At 31.1% G+C, this 15,594-nt stretch overlaps 2 protein-coding genes across 31 annotated transcripts in view; both read left to right on the top strand.

Moving 5' to 3' along the window:
• The window catches only part of LOC127739009 (kinesin light chain-like), a 28,531-nt gene extending 26,385 nt beyond the window's left edge, over positions 1–2,146 (top strand). The window contains exons 4-5 of the mRNA XM_052250572.1: positions 953–1,036; positions 1,845–2,146. Coding sequence (XP_052106532.1) covers positions 953–1,036; positions 1,845–2,000 — 240 coding nt within the window. The 3' untranslated portion in view covers positions 2,001–2,146. The remainder of the gene's footprint in view (positions 1–952; positions 1,037–1,844) is intronic.
• Positions 1–12,258, top strand: part of LOC127739004 (kinesin light chain-like) — a 247,710-nt gene extending 235,452 nt beyond the window's left edge. For 18 of the 30 annotated variants that reach the window (XM_052250532.1, XM_052250528.1, XM_052250557.1 and 15 more), the window contains 2 exons: positions 8,243–8,303; positions 8,973–12,258. In XM_052250532.1, the coding sequence (XP_052106492.1) occupies positions 8,243–8,303; positions 8,973–9,053 (142 nt within the window). In that variant the 3' untranslated portion in view covers positions 9,054–12,258. Of the gene's footprint in view, positions 1–4,019; positions 4,120–4,924; positions 4,975–5,549; positions 5,618–6,350; positions 6,460–8,242; positions 8,304–8,972 lie in introns of all 30 variants that reach the window. The other 12 variants (XM_052250571.1, XM_052250548.1, XM_052250544.1 and 9 more) reach the window with 2 other exon arrangements.
• The last annotated feature ends 3,336 nt before the right edge of the window (positions 12,259–15,594 follow it).

The following is a 15,594-nucleotide window of genomic DNA, read 5'->3' as shown; positions in this document are numbered from 1 at the left end:
GTGCAACAATCTCAAAATGCACTTTATAATCTGACCAGTTTGATTTCCCGTCATAACTGTAGGGTTTGGTGTAGCCAACATTCCCTGAATTATGGTTATTAAAACTAATGCTTGGGCTAGATGCAACATTTATTGGTTTGTCAATCTGCGGACATGTAACAGGTACTGGTTTCATAAACATGCCTGTACTTGGTGTGGTCTTAGTATTTTCAATAGGTATGAAGGCACTAGGAACATGACCTGATGTTAGGTTCTCGGGGTTTTGTAGGTTTTGGTTGTTTATTTCATGCACACTAGGACCAGAACTAGCAAGATGTGTGGTATCGCTTTTCCATTGCTGTAGTGAGTTTCCCCATTTCACCATGAAGGTTCACAAAATTATTTTTCCCTTAGTAAGAACGTACCCTGGTTACAATATAGACCCTTAACGTGATCGAATAAAACAGGTGAGCAAATAGGACAAGCGATATACAGGTCAAACTAAAGCTGGGAACATGTCAAGGTACCCCCCTGGTCAAACAGTGAGAACGAACCCTGTCCTAACTATATTTCCCATTAACAATAATATAATACATACAATACAATATAATACGGCCGCGATACCTGAAATATAAAGTGTTCATCTCCATAGTTCTTCCGTTCATAATATAAACAACAGTGCAGCTCAGAGTAGCGGAACACGAAAATGAAAGTGAAAGTAAAAGTGAAATCTCTGAGCAACACAAGAAAAGAATAAAACGTGATACATATAAACCTATCATCCTTATCTCCTACCCTTAGGCATAACAATATAACAGTTTTGTATTCTAAGATATGCAACCATCTAATCGTAAATCTTCAAAAAACAATATTTGTATCTACTAAATGTAGATATGTTGATCTTTAGTCAGATAATGAACTTTCTATGGTATGTTTAAATTCTGTGTATATATATTAACCATTATATTCACAGGTACTTGGTAAAGATCATCCAGATGTTGCCAAACAGCTTAGTAACTTGGCTCTTTTATGTCAAAATCTAGGAAAATATAAAGAGGTAAACATTCTTCAAATAATTAACCATAGAGCTTCAAAATAACTTGGTATTATATTCATTTGAGCTGAATAACAAAAGATTAAAGACAAAAGCCTCTTCTTATCTTACAAACATATCAGTTATTGATAGATATCAATGTCTGTTGTTTAATTAGATTCTTATGCCTTGTCAACTGCGTAAGATATGATTATTTGGACATCAAGTAGAAGAACAAAATTACAAAACAGAATAAAAATTTGTTTCTTTGATGTATAATAATATCGAGGTATTTCATGACATTTTGTTTTACATCTTTTAAATCTTAGGGTATACATCAATGAGGCGGCAACCCAGTGACACAAAATACTGGAAATCATCTAGAAGTCAGCATACCGTCTTCAACAATAGACATAAGTTTATACATGTATATTCTAGTGCAATATTTGGTTTAGAAACCATATGAATGTGAAGGTAGTGGTCAACACCATCAGGCATACAAAATCAAAAACATGGCATATGTTGAATAGAATGTCAATTTCTTTTAAGAAGATTTCAAAATAATATTTGGATATAAACTCATCATAGATACCAGGCTTAACATTTTGTACTCCAGATGCGTGTTTCGTCTGCAAAAAACTCATCAGTGATGCGCCAAAGATCTGTTTGTTATTCAATTTTATTTATTTTGAATTTATAAATATTTTTCAGGCTACTCTAACTATAGAATGTAAATGCTTTATAAATCGATCAGTTAATTAGTTTGAAAAATCAAGTTTATAAAGGGTTAGAATTATTTGTGATGTAAAGGTATTTATTGTGATTTATCCAGGTAGAACAGTACTATCAAAGAGCTTTAGAAATATATGAAAGTAAATTAGGTCCAGATGATCCAAATGTTGCTAAAACCAAGAATTATTTGGTAAGGATGACCGTACAATGTTGTCTTGTGCCTTACCCAAGAAGAACATTAATTTGGATGTTGTAAATTGCATGTGGCTAAATTTGATTTTATTTTGAAATATATTATGTTTTCACAAAGGTGTAGGATCCAGATTGTAATTTGCTTAGTATTTATAAATTGCTGTATGTAAGACGTCATTTAAAATTAACTTTTATATGGAGAAAAATCAATCTCTTTTACCCATCTTTAAATTATATTTATGTTTGCTCAAAAGCAATCTTTTTAGAGAAGCAATTCGAATATAAAAGAAGATTGTTACTGTTAGAGTTTCTTTTTTAACTTAAAATATAACTTTCGATGTTCTGAGAATTCCAATAAAAACAAACCCTGTCTCTGTTAAGTTGCACCTGTGTGAAGATATAAAACTGTTTATATGGAATATTTTTTTTGCTTGGTTTATATGTTGTGTTTTGCATGATTTTAGTTGATTTTACAGATTGAGCATTATTTTAGAAGAGCTTTAGAAATTTATTTGGAACGTTTAGGTACAGACGATCCTAATGTTTCTAAATCAAAAAATAATTTGGTAAATAAAGGTTTTATTTTAGCTACTTTCTCTTCTTATTTTGCCTTTTCGTGACTTTTGTTATGTTGTTATATTATTATTGTTTATGATTTCTGAACAATTATTTAAAGTGTGCAACCACATCTTTTTTATAAACCCCAAAATAGGTCTGAACACTTTTTTTAAAAACTATACATAGATATATATATTTTGTGTTCTTTAGAGCTAGCAGTTAATATGTTTATTAAATAAAAATATGCCTCTCATTTGAAAAATAATTAGAAGACAGGATTAGTTAGATGCTAGTTTTTCAATCTTTCCAAATACATAGATAGAGTAAAGACTGAAACTCAATACATATGTCTAATAGTGGATCGTTTTTAATGCTTTAGTGAGGAAGACATACAAAAACACTTTGCATGTTTAATTTTGACCTCATTATCATCAAAATCCTATTTATTGATCGCTCCAATAACATACATACCTATATATTGACACAGCCTTTTATAGAGCTTATTTTAGGGGGATTTTAATGTAATTAGGAAAAGCATACAGTATCAATTTGAACCATGTAACAAAAATGTCTATCGTATTTTCTTTGTTTGTATAGCATTTTGTTGTCTTCCTTGTGAGGATTGAATTATCAAAGTATTCCCGGAAAGTACAATTCTGTATGTTTTGTATTTTTTATCATTTTTACATGCTTTATGAAGTCAATCAAATAAATGATGATGGGTGTGTTTAACGACCTTGACTGGCTATAAAGCCCTCACACTGTCGATAAAAATAGCCCCGTCAGTGCTAGTTTTTATTTACCTATTCCCAGCATGAAAAAAAAACTATCCATAATTTTTTATCAAAAGTCAGTAACTGTGTAGTTAAACTAGTAAAAAAGTATTACAAAAAATACCGAACTAAATTCAAAAAGGGGCAATTCATAAAAACTGACAAATTCAAACTTTATCAACCAACAGAAACTAAAATATTTTTAAATTTGTATTTAGCAATGCATAAATATAGGCAGAATATATAAAAGAGCCGAGAATGTTATTTCACAATAATAAATGCATGTATTTTTTACTGGAAATCTTAAAACAAAATACTATTCTGCAAGATTAATAATGCAATTTTAGCTATTATCAGTAGAATATTATGTACAAAGTTTCAGTAATTCCAATGTTGGCTACTCACATTTTTTGCAATAATTTAGACATTGCGGTTTTTTTTCAGAACTTTAGGTTTTTATAAAACTTAATGGAAAATTCTTACTTGATGTGATACTGTTACCCTTAAACTACTTTGAAAAACATGTTTGTGATAAGTTCAGAGATAGTTATACAAAAACTATTATTTTAAATAAAGAGTCAAAATAATCAATTGTGTGTCAAAACTTTTATGTGAAAAGATTATGAGTAAAGAGTTGTTTATTTTAAAGTAAAGAAGTTTGAATTAATTGAAGATGATAAATTTAATTTTGTTAATTCATGAACGAAAAGTTATATTTTATGATATTTTTACACACACTAATACTATTTCAGGCATCAGCTTATTTAAAACAAGGAAAATATAAGTTAGCAGAAGCTTTATATAAAGAAGTACTAACCAGAGCACATGAAAAAGAATTTGGAAAAGTTGACGGTAAGTTTGATTTAAGTGCTGTAAAATAAACGCAGATGTTGTATTACAAACAGAAGCTATTCATCTATTGAATTTTTGTTTGCCAAACATCTGATTCTGTGTAGATTTCTACATAATCTTTTTTGAAACTGTAAACTGTTAAAATCAAGTTTCTTTGTATATCTAAGATACATTTCTAGATTATCGATGGTTTCTCAGCTAGCCCTGAAAGTTTGAAAGACCATTGCTTATCTGTTTTTCGCAGTTATCGTAGGCAACATCAATCACCATGGCTAATGATGTCACACATTCTCTTTCTCTATGAATGTATAGCTTCTGCTGTAACACTTCAATGTGATTTGCCAAATTAGGTAAAAAAGCTTATGAATTTAATGATATATTTTTTAAAAGATCAGGTTTCGTGGAAAGGTAATCTACCAGACAAAGAGACCTCATACAACAACTTAATATGTGAGGAGAAATATAAAGAAGATCGTAAACTTCATTTATAAACCCTTCATGCAAATGTATGCCACCCTAATTTTTCCTTAATTTGTTTTTCCACATCAAATCATTCAGACTCTTACAATTTTTGAACATCGTGAGTGTTTCTGAAAATAAGACAAAATAAGGTTGCAAATTTTTTTCAGGATGCAATAAAAAAATAATTATTTCTGTCAAGCTCTATATTTTACGTATTGTTAAGAATTAGTAGTAAAAAAAATAATTTTATACTATTTTGTAATGCATAAATAGATCTATGGAAAGTATATGGTACTGTTTGATTTAACTGCAAATGTCATTGAATCAACATTTTATGTTTTAGGTGATAATAAACCTATATGGATGCAAGCTGAGGAAAGAGAAGAAAATAAGGTAATTAGAAATATATCTTTTGGCCAGGATGCAATTTGTCTAATTTTTCTTGATTGTGATTGTGGTTGTACTGAATGAACCTACATTATGTAAAGAATCTTCTATTAGTTTTTCAGTGATTTGGTTGTAGATGAGCCATAAATGAAAGACCTGAAAGGGTACCCAATGGTGGTAAAAATGTCTGTAGTAGTATGTTCAAATGTAATTGAAGTGATATTAAATAGATCTGTAGGAGAATGGTAATTCCAGGTTTATATATGTGAATGAAAGGAGGGGCTGGTGTAAATATCATTGAGACAAAAACATGTTAACACAAGTAAACCAAAAGTAGATTCATAGTGGTCAATATAGTGTTTTAGTGATGAACAACTGAAGATTTGACATCAATTCCTAATTGGACAACAACACTTTTAAGTTGTGAAACAGCAACTAGTTTTTGACAAGTTTATAGTCATAAACATGTACATCATGTACATAATACATATACCACACACCTTAACATCAGGGTTTGTTATTGTAGATATAAAGATTTATTTAGGTAATATTTTTCTAAATTTATTTATGATATATTCCAGGGAAAATTGAAAGATGGCACACCAATGCCTGAATATGGTGGTTGGCATGCAACTGCAAAAATATATGGGTATGTTAAATTGTTAAACGTGGTCTATTTTTTTCTTGTCATCACCCTCTTCAATCTGTTATCATAAGGAGTTTTTAACCTTGTTGATGCCTTCAATAAATAATCGAAGATTTTGCAGAACAAAGACTATATTTTTCCAGTTGATTTTGATTTTACATGGAGCTTCCCATTTTCAATTTATGCTGCTATATCAAGCCTAAGGTTGTGACCTAGATTTGAAATGTAAGAAAATATAGAAATGCTAGTTTTTATCTGTATGTTGTATCACCAACTCGACAGTGATCATTTCTTTATCTCAGTTTACAGAAGTTTATGACTATGAAGGTATTACCCTCTGTTAATCACATCATCTCAGCATCATTACCTTAGAAAAAATCTCGACTGCATCTGGGAACGTAGAAACGCCAAATTAATACAATTACACTTATTATTTTTCAAAAGGTGAGAGCACATTTAAGGATATCTATGGGAAAATGCAGCCACTGCCCATTATTTATTTAAAGTGTCCCCAATCCCATTGCAATTATTTAAACAGAGTTTAGCAGACTTATATAGAGCTTTCATTGAAATTTTGTTTAACCCAATTCTTAGCTCTTTCTATTTGTTATATTACCAAGATAAAGTGGTAGAATGCATGACACTGCCGTTTACCAGTCACCAATGAATAAAATAAAAGTACTTCTTAATCAAATCAAAATGCCAAAATTATATTTATTATTTATATATTTTACAGTCCCGCAGTTTCCACAACATTAAAAAATTTGGGAGCTTTATACCGTCGTAAGGGAAGGTATGAAGCTGCCGAAACATTAGAGGAATGTGCATTGCGGTCCACGGAAAATGTAAGTAACTTAGAATGTTTGTGTATGTTGATATTTATATAATATGAAAACGTTTTGTATATCTGTGTGGGATTTGATTCTTTGACATGTTTATTTTTATTTTGTTGCTTATAGAAAACTGATCTGTCATTTTAAAGAAAAAGATTTTCGAAGTTTTACGAATTTTGGTCGTACACTCAATGCTCTTTAAATGTACCAAAGTTTCAATCATGGTAAATTGTACATAGCTGTTGAAAAACAAAAATATCAGTCCTCGACTTGTAACCTTTTTGTTTACAACAACTACAGTGTTAAGGAAAACTTACTGTCACGATTCATAGTTCGTTATGATTTCCACAAGTCATATGACATGAAGAAAAATCAAATGAAAATGTGCAAAAATGTAATACGATAAAATAAATATAAAACAAAATAGCAAAATAAATAACTTGGTTAAACAGTTTCTCTTTATGGAGTATCAATAGTAATCAAAACTAATTGCAGGTTAATCAATGATTGTATTTTATACAAAGAGAGGTGAAAAAGTCTGAAATTCCCTTTTTATATGAATATTCGAAAACAAACACATGGATTTTACAGACATTATCCAAGTCAACTGAAAAGCAGAGTATTTAAAATTATAACTTTTCTATTTTCTAATGAGAAAAAAAGATCCTTTAATTAGACATTTTATTAAAAAAATACAAGCTTTAAGCTTACAACAAATAAGTAGTCAATAAAATATGAATCAGTGTTTTTCTTTGTTTTCTGTGTTTACACATTGATAAAAGAATTTCATCAGTGCGCTTATCAAAATAAAAAAGTAATCAAGTTTGTACTGATTTTTATATAGGTGTGAAATATTGTAGTTTGTATCAAAAGAAAAGGATGATCAATTTAATGCCTAACAAAAATTCTGTTCAATTTAGTTCACTAGAAAAATGAAGTGGAAAAAGTCAGCAGCTAGAAAGCATGAAAAAATGAGGTTGAATTTGAAGATACGCATATTTAGATTTTAATTTTGAAAAATAAAAATTTCTTCTTGATTAAAGTTATTAATATGATGCAAACTTTGATGTGGAATTATTTATATTGTGCTTGATAAAATCCAAGATCATGTTTTCTTCCAGCTTATATTGATCTCGGATAGACAAAATATTTGATAATAATATTTATTTCAGATATTTGGTCTAGACTATTTATGCAGATAATAGAACTATTAATTAATGATATGGTTAATTACAGGATTATTACTTAAGAATTAATTTATGAACATGTCAAAATCAGCCTTATAAATCCAGCTTGTGTTGTATTATCATATTATGAATTGAAATATATATATATATATATATGTATAAATGTATGCAATATGAAGTATATGGATTATGTTAAAAGTAAATATGTTTTTAGATTAGATATTTAACTTATTTTTTTAGAATAATTTTTTGAAAGTTGCACACCTAAACATGAACCGTTACCAACACAAAATGCTTGCAACAAATGCTTCCTTTTCAATAGAGCAGATTTCATCACAGCAGCAACCAGTATAGAATTCCCCAGAAAACTACATTTGAAAAATAATTGCATAAAAGAAAGTTTTGCTTAAATTTTTTTATTATAAAGCACTTAAGAAAGATATTTGTTCCATGCTTAATTAGTCTCGTACAGTGTACCTGATTAATGAAGAGAAATGTAAATTCTGAATTTCTCATTCTTTATGTATGACAGTAGACAGGCAGTTTGAAATTGTTTATATTTTCATCGATTTAAAGATAAACTTTGATGTTGTCCTTTGTATTTTCAGTATGAAAAGAGCAAGCTCCATGTCAGTGCTCAACACAAATAGTAAAGATGAAAAATTAAGTGTAAGTATCCAATTATTGTAATGATAAACTTAACTTGTTTATATAACTTCCTGTGACAAAAATTTCATGTGTTTTAAGGAACTAAATCATCAGTTTCAACTTTGTGGCCACTGGACATAAAGCAATCAACAATCAATCATTCAACTTTGTAACCCGCTTAAAAAGAAAAGAAGCATAATCTGATGTTGTTTATCTGTCGGACATTAACCCTGCTGTGATAGATCCCACTTCAACTTTTTGTCAGAAAAATACATTGTATTACTCTTTGATACTTTAGTTTTTGTCTTGACCTTAAAAATCAACCAGCATTCTATATGTATCATAGTTATATATGAATTAAGAATTGCATGCCTAAAAATGATAGATAGTTTCTGAAAGTTTTTAATGAACAGGACAGTGCTAGTGAACTTATTTGTGTGATATTTATAAACTCTTTAATTTGTGATCATGCTTAAATTTTTTGCTTGATTGAAACTCAATGTAAAAGTATATCTCCGCAAATCAATCATTACAGAATTAGTGACATGATCTTCACATAAAATAGGGTATTTACAAACAAAGATATATGATAAGGCTGATAATAAATATGACTGTGGAATACCAAACATTTCAATACTCGTACAAGTCCATGAACAAACAAATCAATATAGATATTTTCTTTGATTTCAGGAAAGTAGGCGTTCTTATGGTGATTTACGACAACAAGGACGGACTGCCAGTTCAGATCAACTCATTAATCGACCATTTTGACAACAGCTATAGTTTTAGACTTCATGTACAATAATGCAATATTTGACAAGCTTTTTTTGAGATTTTAATTTGTGGGCATCGTCAGATTTCGTCTTGCCGCTTTCAGTTTCAGTTCTTGTAAATATGGCATTTTACGCCATTAATCCGATGTAATTTATTTATTCCATATTTTAACATTATATCTCAGTAACGGTGTCTAATCATAACAAATTTAGATGGGGCAAGGGTAGGCAACTCCGTATTGACAAGAGTTCATTCCAAATGTATCATACAGCGCTTCCATCATTCACTCATTAGTATGCATCATAGTGTGAAAATGTGTTAAAAACTCAGTTTAGTAGATACAAACGGAAGAAAATTGGAAAATCTTGCCACTGTCAACTTCAAGCATGATTTCAAATTAATCAAATCCAGTCAAAAAACTCCTTTTCATTTTGAGCACTTTGGATGAAAACATCAATTGCTTTATAAAAGAGTGTTAGAATTTAAATTGTGACAAAAGTTGCTTAATTGATGTCAGTAAGTAATGAAGAGTAAGCCTAGTTTGTTTTCAAGAAACAATGTTCCAGGATTTTCCGAGTTTCTTCTAACTTGCTGTAAAAACAAAATGTATCAAGTGTTGAATCATCAATATTAATGAGTGTTGTGGTTTTCAGATATCATTTTCAGTCTTTCAAATTTTGTGCAAATTTATTTTTAAACTGATTGAGTGGTCAAATGACTTGCTGTTATTGAAGAATATACAGTGTTTGCGAACACAAACTACAAAATATAAATGATTTTTTTCATATAACGTTATAGCCTTGAAAATTCATGGAGGTGTATAAATTTGAAAAAAAGACTATTGTATCATTTTATGTAATTATTGATCATAACACAATGAGACTGGAAATATTATATGCACAGATCAGTTTAAAACTGGAGTTTCTTTGACATTTAATTTATACTCATTTTATTTTATTTTGTTGTATGTTACACATGTTAAATTCATAAAGGATATATTCCAAATTTTAGAATCACATTATTATGTACATACAAAAGAAACAACGTTTGAATGAATCATTGTCAGGTAGTCCATATAAAGCTTCATTAAAATTAATTACTTAAGATCCAGTTATAACTAGTGTTGAATCCACCATTTCTGTATCTAAAGGATTGTGGGTAATCTCATTGTTCATACCCAAAAATGAAAATTTCATCACATCATTGGTTGAATTCCCATTGTTTATGACGTTGTAAGCCAATCACAACGTTTTGGTGAAAATATTACACAGAATTCATTAGATTCTGAAAAGGCAAATTGTTCATTCCTTTCTCTGTAGATATTGGAATTTAAGGATGTTGACAACTTTATAAAGACATATTAAAAAAATATAAACATAAAACCGTTGTGAGGCTGTATATGTATGCTTAGATACTCAGTTCATAAGGATGATCTCGTCATAAATTGTAGTCTTACATCATATCTAAAAATAAACCATGGAGTTAATTTGTACCAAGGATTCAAGATCTCACACTCAGAAAAGATCTAAATACAATAGAAAGTACAAAAGTTCAAAATATATGTATATGTGCTGGCAGTAGTAAATTGGTTATTTTTTTAGAGAAATTACACTTTAATGACGATATGCAACATTCGTTCAAGTTATTTTATTGTTCTGCATGTTTAGACAAATTTAAACATAATTTGTTTCAAATTTAGACTGAAAATGACTTGTTTTGGTATTACAAAATTTCTCATCCACCATTTTTTATAGGGGGAAGGGGGGGGGGGGGGGGGGGGGTGTCTATCAAACCTAAACTCTTGAGAATATTATCAGGACATTGTTTAATGAAGTTTTCTATGAAGAACCAAAAGTGCCCCATTCTTTTAGTTTCACTTTAGATTGATGAGAATCCAGGAATTTTATGTGGCCTTAATGAAATGTACTAAATGTTCTGCATGCTGTAATGTGCTACCTGATGTAATTCCCAAATCAACACAGTTTTGACTTATTAACTTAAAGCATTGGAGGTTGAGCCACTGCTGGTAGTACATTAAGCATGGACTGATAAAAGATAAGACAGTACCGATTTGTTTTTACAATTCTTAGAGATTAAATCTCAATTCTGCAACTCAGAATTAGACTAGATCCCCATTTCTTTTCTTCACAAAGATTATTATGCTTTCCTCTTGACATCTCAGAAATATTGTTACACTGAGTTGACAAATAACATTGATAAATTCATTATCTGGTTTTAGATTAGCATGCATCGGGTTCGTATAACTTTTCATTTCTTGTTTGGAAGACAAGCATAAATTTTCACAAATGACTTTTTTTTTCATTAGACATCTTTGAAAAAAATGTCACCTTGCATTGACAGATAATATTGAAAATATAATTTCTGTTGTCTGTGATTGACTGACAGATATTCTTTTGAGTTCACATTGTTCAATGAATTACTAACAGAAAAATTTATTGTCAAAAGAAGTGGCTATTAGTGTAATTAAGGTATTTTGACTTTCAATCTTAAAATGATTTATCAGTGGTAGTTTTAAACACTTTGTATTTGTAAAATAATTTTATTAAGCAAAATGATCAAAATTGATGATTGTTGAAGTTTTGTTTGCTGAATTTATGTGATATAAATAGAATTGCATGAGGTGCCAATATCTTTCATTTGTAGGCATGGAAATTTCGTATTTTAAATTAAAAATTTTACGGATTAATCATTTTCATTATAAGTTGATTGATATTTTGTGATATTTTTAGGGTAAATGAATAAATTTATTTTGTAAAAAAAAATTTCATGAATTATCATATGTTCTATTCATTAGAATATTTAGATAAATTAAAGAAAATATATTTAAAACACGGCGTAAATGGCAAAAATATGTCAGAATTGATATTTGTTTACATAGATAGATACAAATAATTATTTCATAATGAATTTTCACATGCAGCATCAGATATCATTTCAAAACAATTGGCTGCAAGCTTTATAAAAGTGGCACTGGAATAATTTATAGAGGAATTTGCCTTTATTATAAGTATGTTAGGTTGATTAAAGTGCTATAGGTTTTATTTGATGGTTTTATGCCTTGTTTGACTGTATGAATGTGTATGAATGCACTGCCTGGTGATAGTATAATTTGTGTCAAGCTTATTGTGTACAAATATGAACAACTTTCCATTGTTAATTTATTAAACAATATGTAAGATGATTTAGACTTGTCTTTTGTTTTAGCCTTTTTGTCGAGCCTTGCGACTTTTGTCACAAAAGTGAGACATGGCGGTCCTACATTCCGTCGTCGGCGGCGTCCACAAATATTCACTCTGTGGTTAAAGTTTTTGAAATTTTAAAAACTTTCTTAAACTATCCTGGATTTCTACCAAACTTGGACAGAAGTTTGTTTATGATCATAACTTAAAAGATAGTATCCAGAAGTAAATTTTGTAAAAAAAAAATCCTGTTTTTCCGTATTTTACTTATAAATGGACTTAGTTTTTCTGCCAGTTAACATTACATTCACTCTGTGGTTAAAGTTTTAAAAATTTTAATAACTTTCTTAAACTATCCTGGATCTGTACCAAACTTGGACAGAAGCTTGTTTATGATCATAAGATAGTATCCAGAAGTTAATCTTGTTAAAAAAATCCTGTTTATCCGTATATTACTTATAAATGGACTTAGTTTTTCTTCCAGTTAACATAACATACAGTCTGCAGTTAAAGTTTTTAAAAATTTATTAGATTCATAAACCATTCTGGATTTTTACCAAACTTGGACAGAAGCTTCTTACAATCAAAAGATAGCATCTATAGGAAAACTTTTAATAATTTTTTCCCCATTTATGTTGAGCCTGTGACTAGCAGCAAAAGTAGGCGAGACACTGGGTTCCACGGAACCCTTACGAATTTTTAAGTATTAGCATTCAAAATTTCTGCACTGGTTCTGTTATAGTTCCTAGGTTATCTTGACATACGTCTAGAAATTGACAAATGAGAGCTTAACATAATGACAAAAGACTTTATTTTCAGTTTTTAATTTTTAATTTTCATTTTTATGCCCCCGCCTCAGCAGAGGGGGCATTAAGTGTTACCCTTGTCCGTCTGTCTGTTCGTACGTCCGTACATTCGTCCCAAAATTGGTTTCCGTTTTCTAACTTTAGTTTGCCTCAACCAAATGGTATGAAACTTATACACAATGCTTATTACCACATAACACAGATCAAGTTTGAATTTTGGTGGTGTCACTTTTACCTGTATAGAGTTATGTCCCTTACCAAATGGAAAAATTGATGAATTTTTCGTTTCCGATTTCTAACTTTAGTTTGCCTCAACCAAATATTATGAAACTCATACACAATGCTTGTAACCACAAAACTCAGATCAAGTTTGAATTTGGGTGGCATTACTTTTACCGTTCTAGAGTTGTGTCCTTTTATAACGTTATATGCAAGTGGGGGCATCATCTGTTTCCCATGGACACATTATTTATTTATTTATATAACATTCCAGCAGCACCTGCATATGGAGTCTTCTTCTACCGCTGCTTTTAAATTTGAACTTGTCCGAAACCGTTCTCCAAAACCGCTTGTCAGATTAACTTAGGGTTTCACAATATGTTAGACTAACATGTCTAGTGGTGCAATCAGGGTTTTGTTTGTGCAATGGGGTTTATAAAGGGGTACTTTGAGGGGCAAAAAGAAAAGAAAACTATGGGATTTTATTTTTTAAAATTTTCAAATGATTATAAATTGAAAACCGTTTGTGATAGACACAATCTTTTTAATTGAAAATGTTCTAAATGATAAAGCCCATTAAATGAAATACAGGGTTAGTCCCCAGGGGTTACCCCCACCCCCTGCCATTTAAGAAAGTTCTAATATCTTATAAGTGGTCAAGATCCCCACCCCTAAACCATATATATTCTGGTTTGTCATGCTAAGATGGTTTGAATGATATACAGGGTTAGTCCCCAGGGGTCATCCTGACCCCCTGCCATTTGAGAAAGTTCTAATATCTTGTAAATGGTCGAGATCCCCACCCCTAAACCATATATATTCTGGTTTGTCATGATAAAGCACATCAAATGAAATACAGGGTTAGTCCCCAGGGGTCACCCCCACCCCCTGCCATTTAAGAAAGTTCTAATACCTTGTAAGTGGTCAAGATCCCCACCCCTAAACCATATATATTCTGGTTTGTCATGCTAAGATGGTTTGAATGATATACAGGGTTAGTCCCCAGGGGTCATCCCGACCCCCTGCCATTTGAGAAAGTTCTAATATCTTATAAATGGTCGAGATCCCCACCCCTAAACCATATATATTCTGGTTTGTCATGATAAAGCACATCAAATGAAATACAGAGTTAGTCCCCAGGGGTCACCCCCACCCCCTGCCATTTAAGAAAGTTCTAATATCTTCTAAGTGGTCAAGATCCCCACCCCTAAACCATATATATTCTGGTTTGTCATGGTTTGAATGATATACAGGGTTAGTCCCCAGGGGTCATCCCGACCCCCTGCCATTTGAGAAAGTTCTAATATCTTGTAAATGGTCGAGACCCCCACCCCTAAACCATATATATTCCTATTTGTCATGTCTCGATCATTTGAATGACGTATATGGTCGGTCCCCAGGGGTTCCCCCCACCCCCAATGTTCTAATATCTTGTAAATGGTTGAGATCCCCACCCCTAAACCATATATATTCCTGTTCGTCATGTAATGAACATTTGAATGACGTATAGGGCCAGTCCCCAGGGGTTCCTCCCCACCCCAATGTTCTAGTATCTTGTAAATGGTCGCGATCCCCACCCCTAAACCATATATATATTCTGGTTTGTCATGCCAAGATGATTTGAATGATATACAAGGTTAGTTCCCAGGCATCACTAATGCATATAACTTTACTGGACCAAACCAATTTTCACTGGACGTTGCCCAATGTCAGGCGACCCTGGGAATTACGAATTATGGGAGCTTCGTTTGGGAGACTTCGTAACAGCATCCTGTTACAATCATTTCTTGTTTCATTTGACTTAATATTCCAGGGCTAACTTTTCCTTTGATTTACTTGATATACAGTTCTGTTTACACAGAAGCTATTGAACCAATGGTTTCAATGGGAAAGTTTATCTTTTTGAAAGTTTTAAGGACACCATCATAAATGACCATTCTCGTTTCTCGTTTTTATATAGATTAGACTGTTTGTTTTTCCGTTTGAATGGTTTTACACTAGTAATTTTTTGGGGCCCTTTATAGCTTGCTGTTCGGTGTGAGTCAATGCTCCGTGTTGAAGGCCGTACCTTGACCTATAATGGTTTACTTTTATAAATTGTAACTTGGATGGAGAGTTGTCTCATTGGCACTCATACCACATCTTCCTATATCTATGGATTTGATCCACTTGTTAAAGCCGCAATCCTATTTTATGACATCACTGAATATGACTGAAAACTCATCAACAATATTTGGCTTAATATTATTTGGTACACCAGACACATATTTTGTCTACATAAGACTTGTCAGTGGTGCTTGAATTCAAAAGTTG

The sequence above is a fragment of the Mytilus californianus genome, unplaced genomic scaffold, assembly GCF_021869535.1.
Source record: "Mytilus californianus isolate M0D057914Y unplaced genomic scaffold, xbMytCali1.0.p SCAF_4, whole genome shotgun sequence".
Taxonomy (NCBI): Eukaryota; Metazoa; Mollusca; class Bivalvia; order Mytilida; family Mytilidae; genus Mytilus; species Mytilus californianus.
This window is presented reverse-complemented; position numbering and strand designations above follow the sequence as displayed.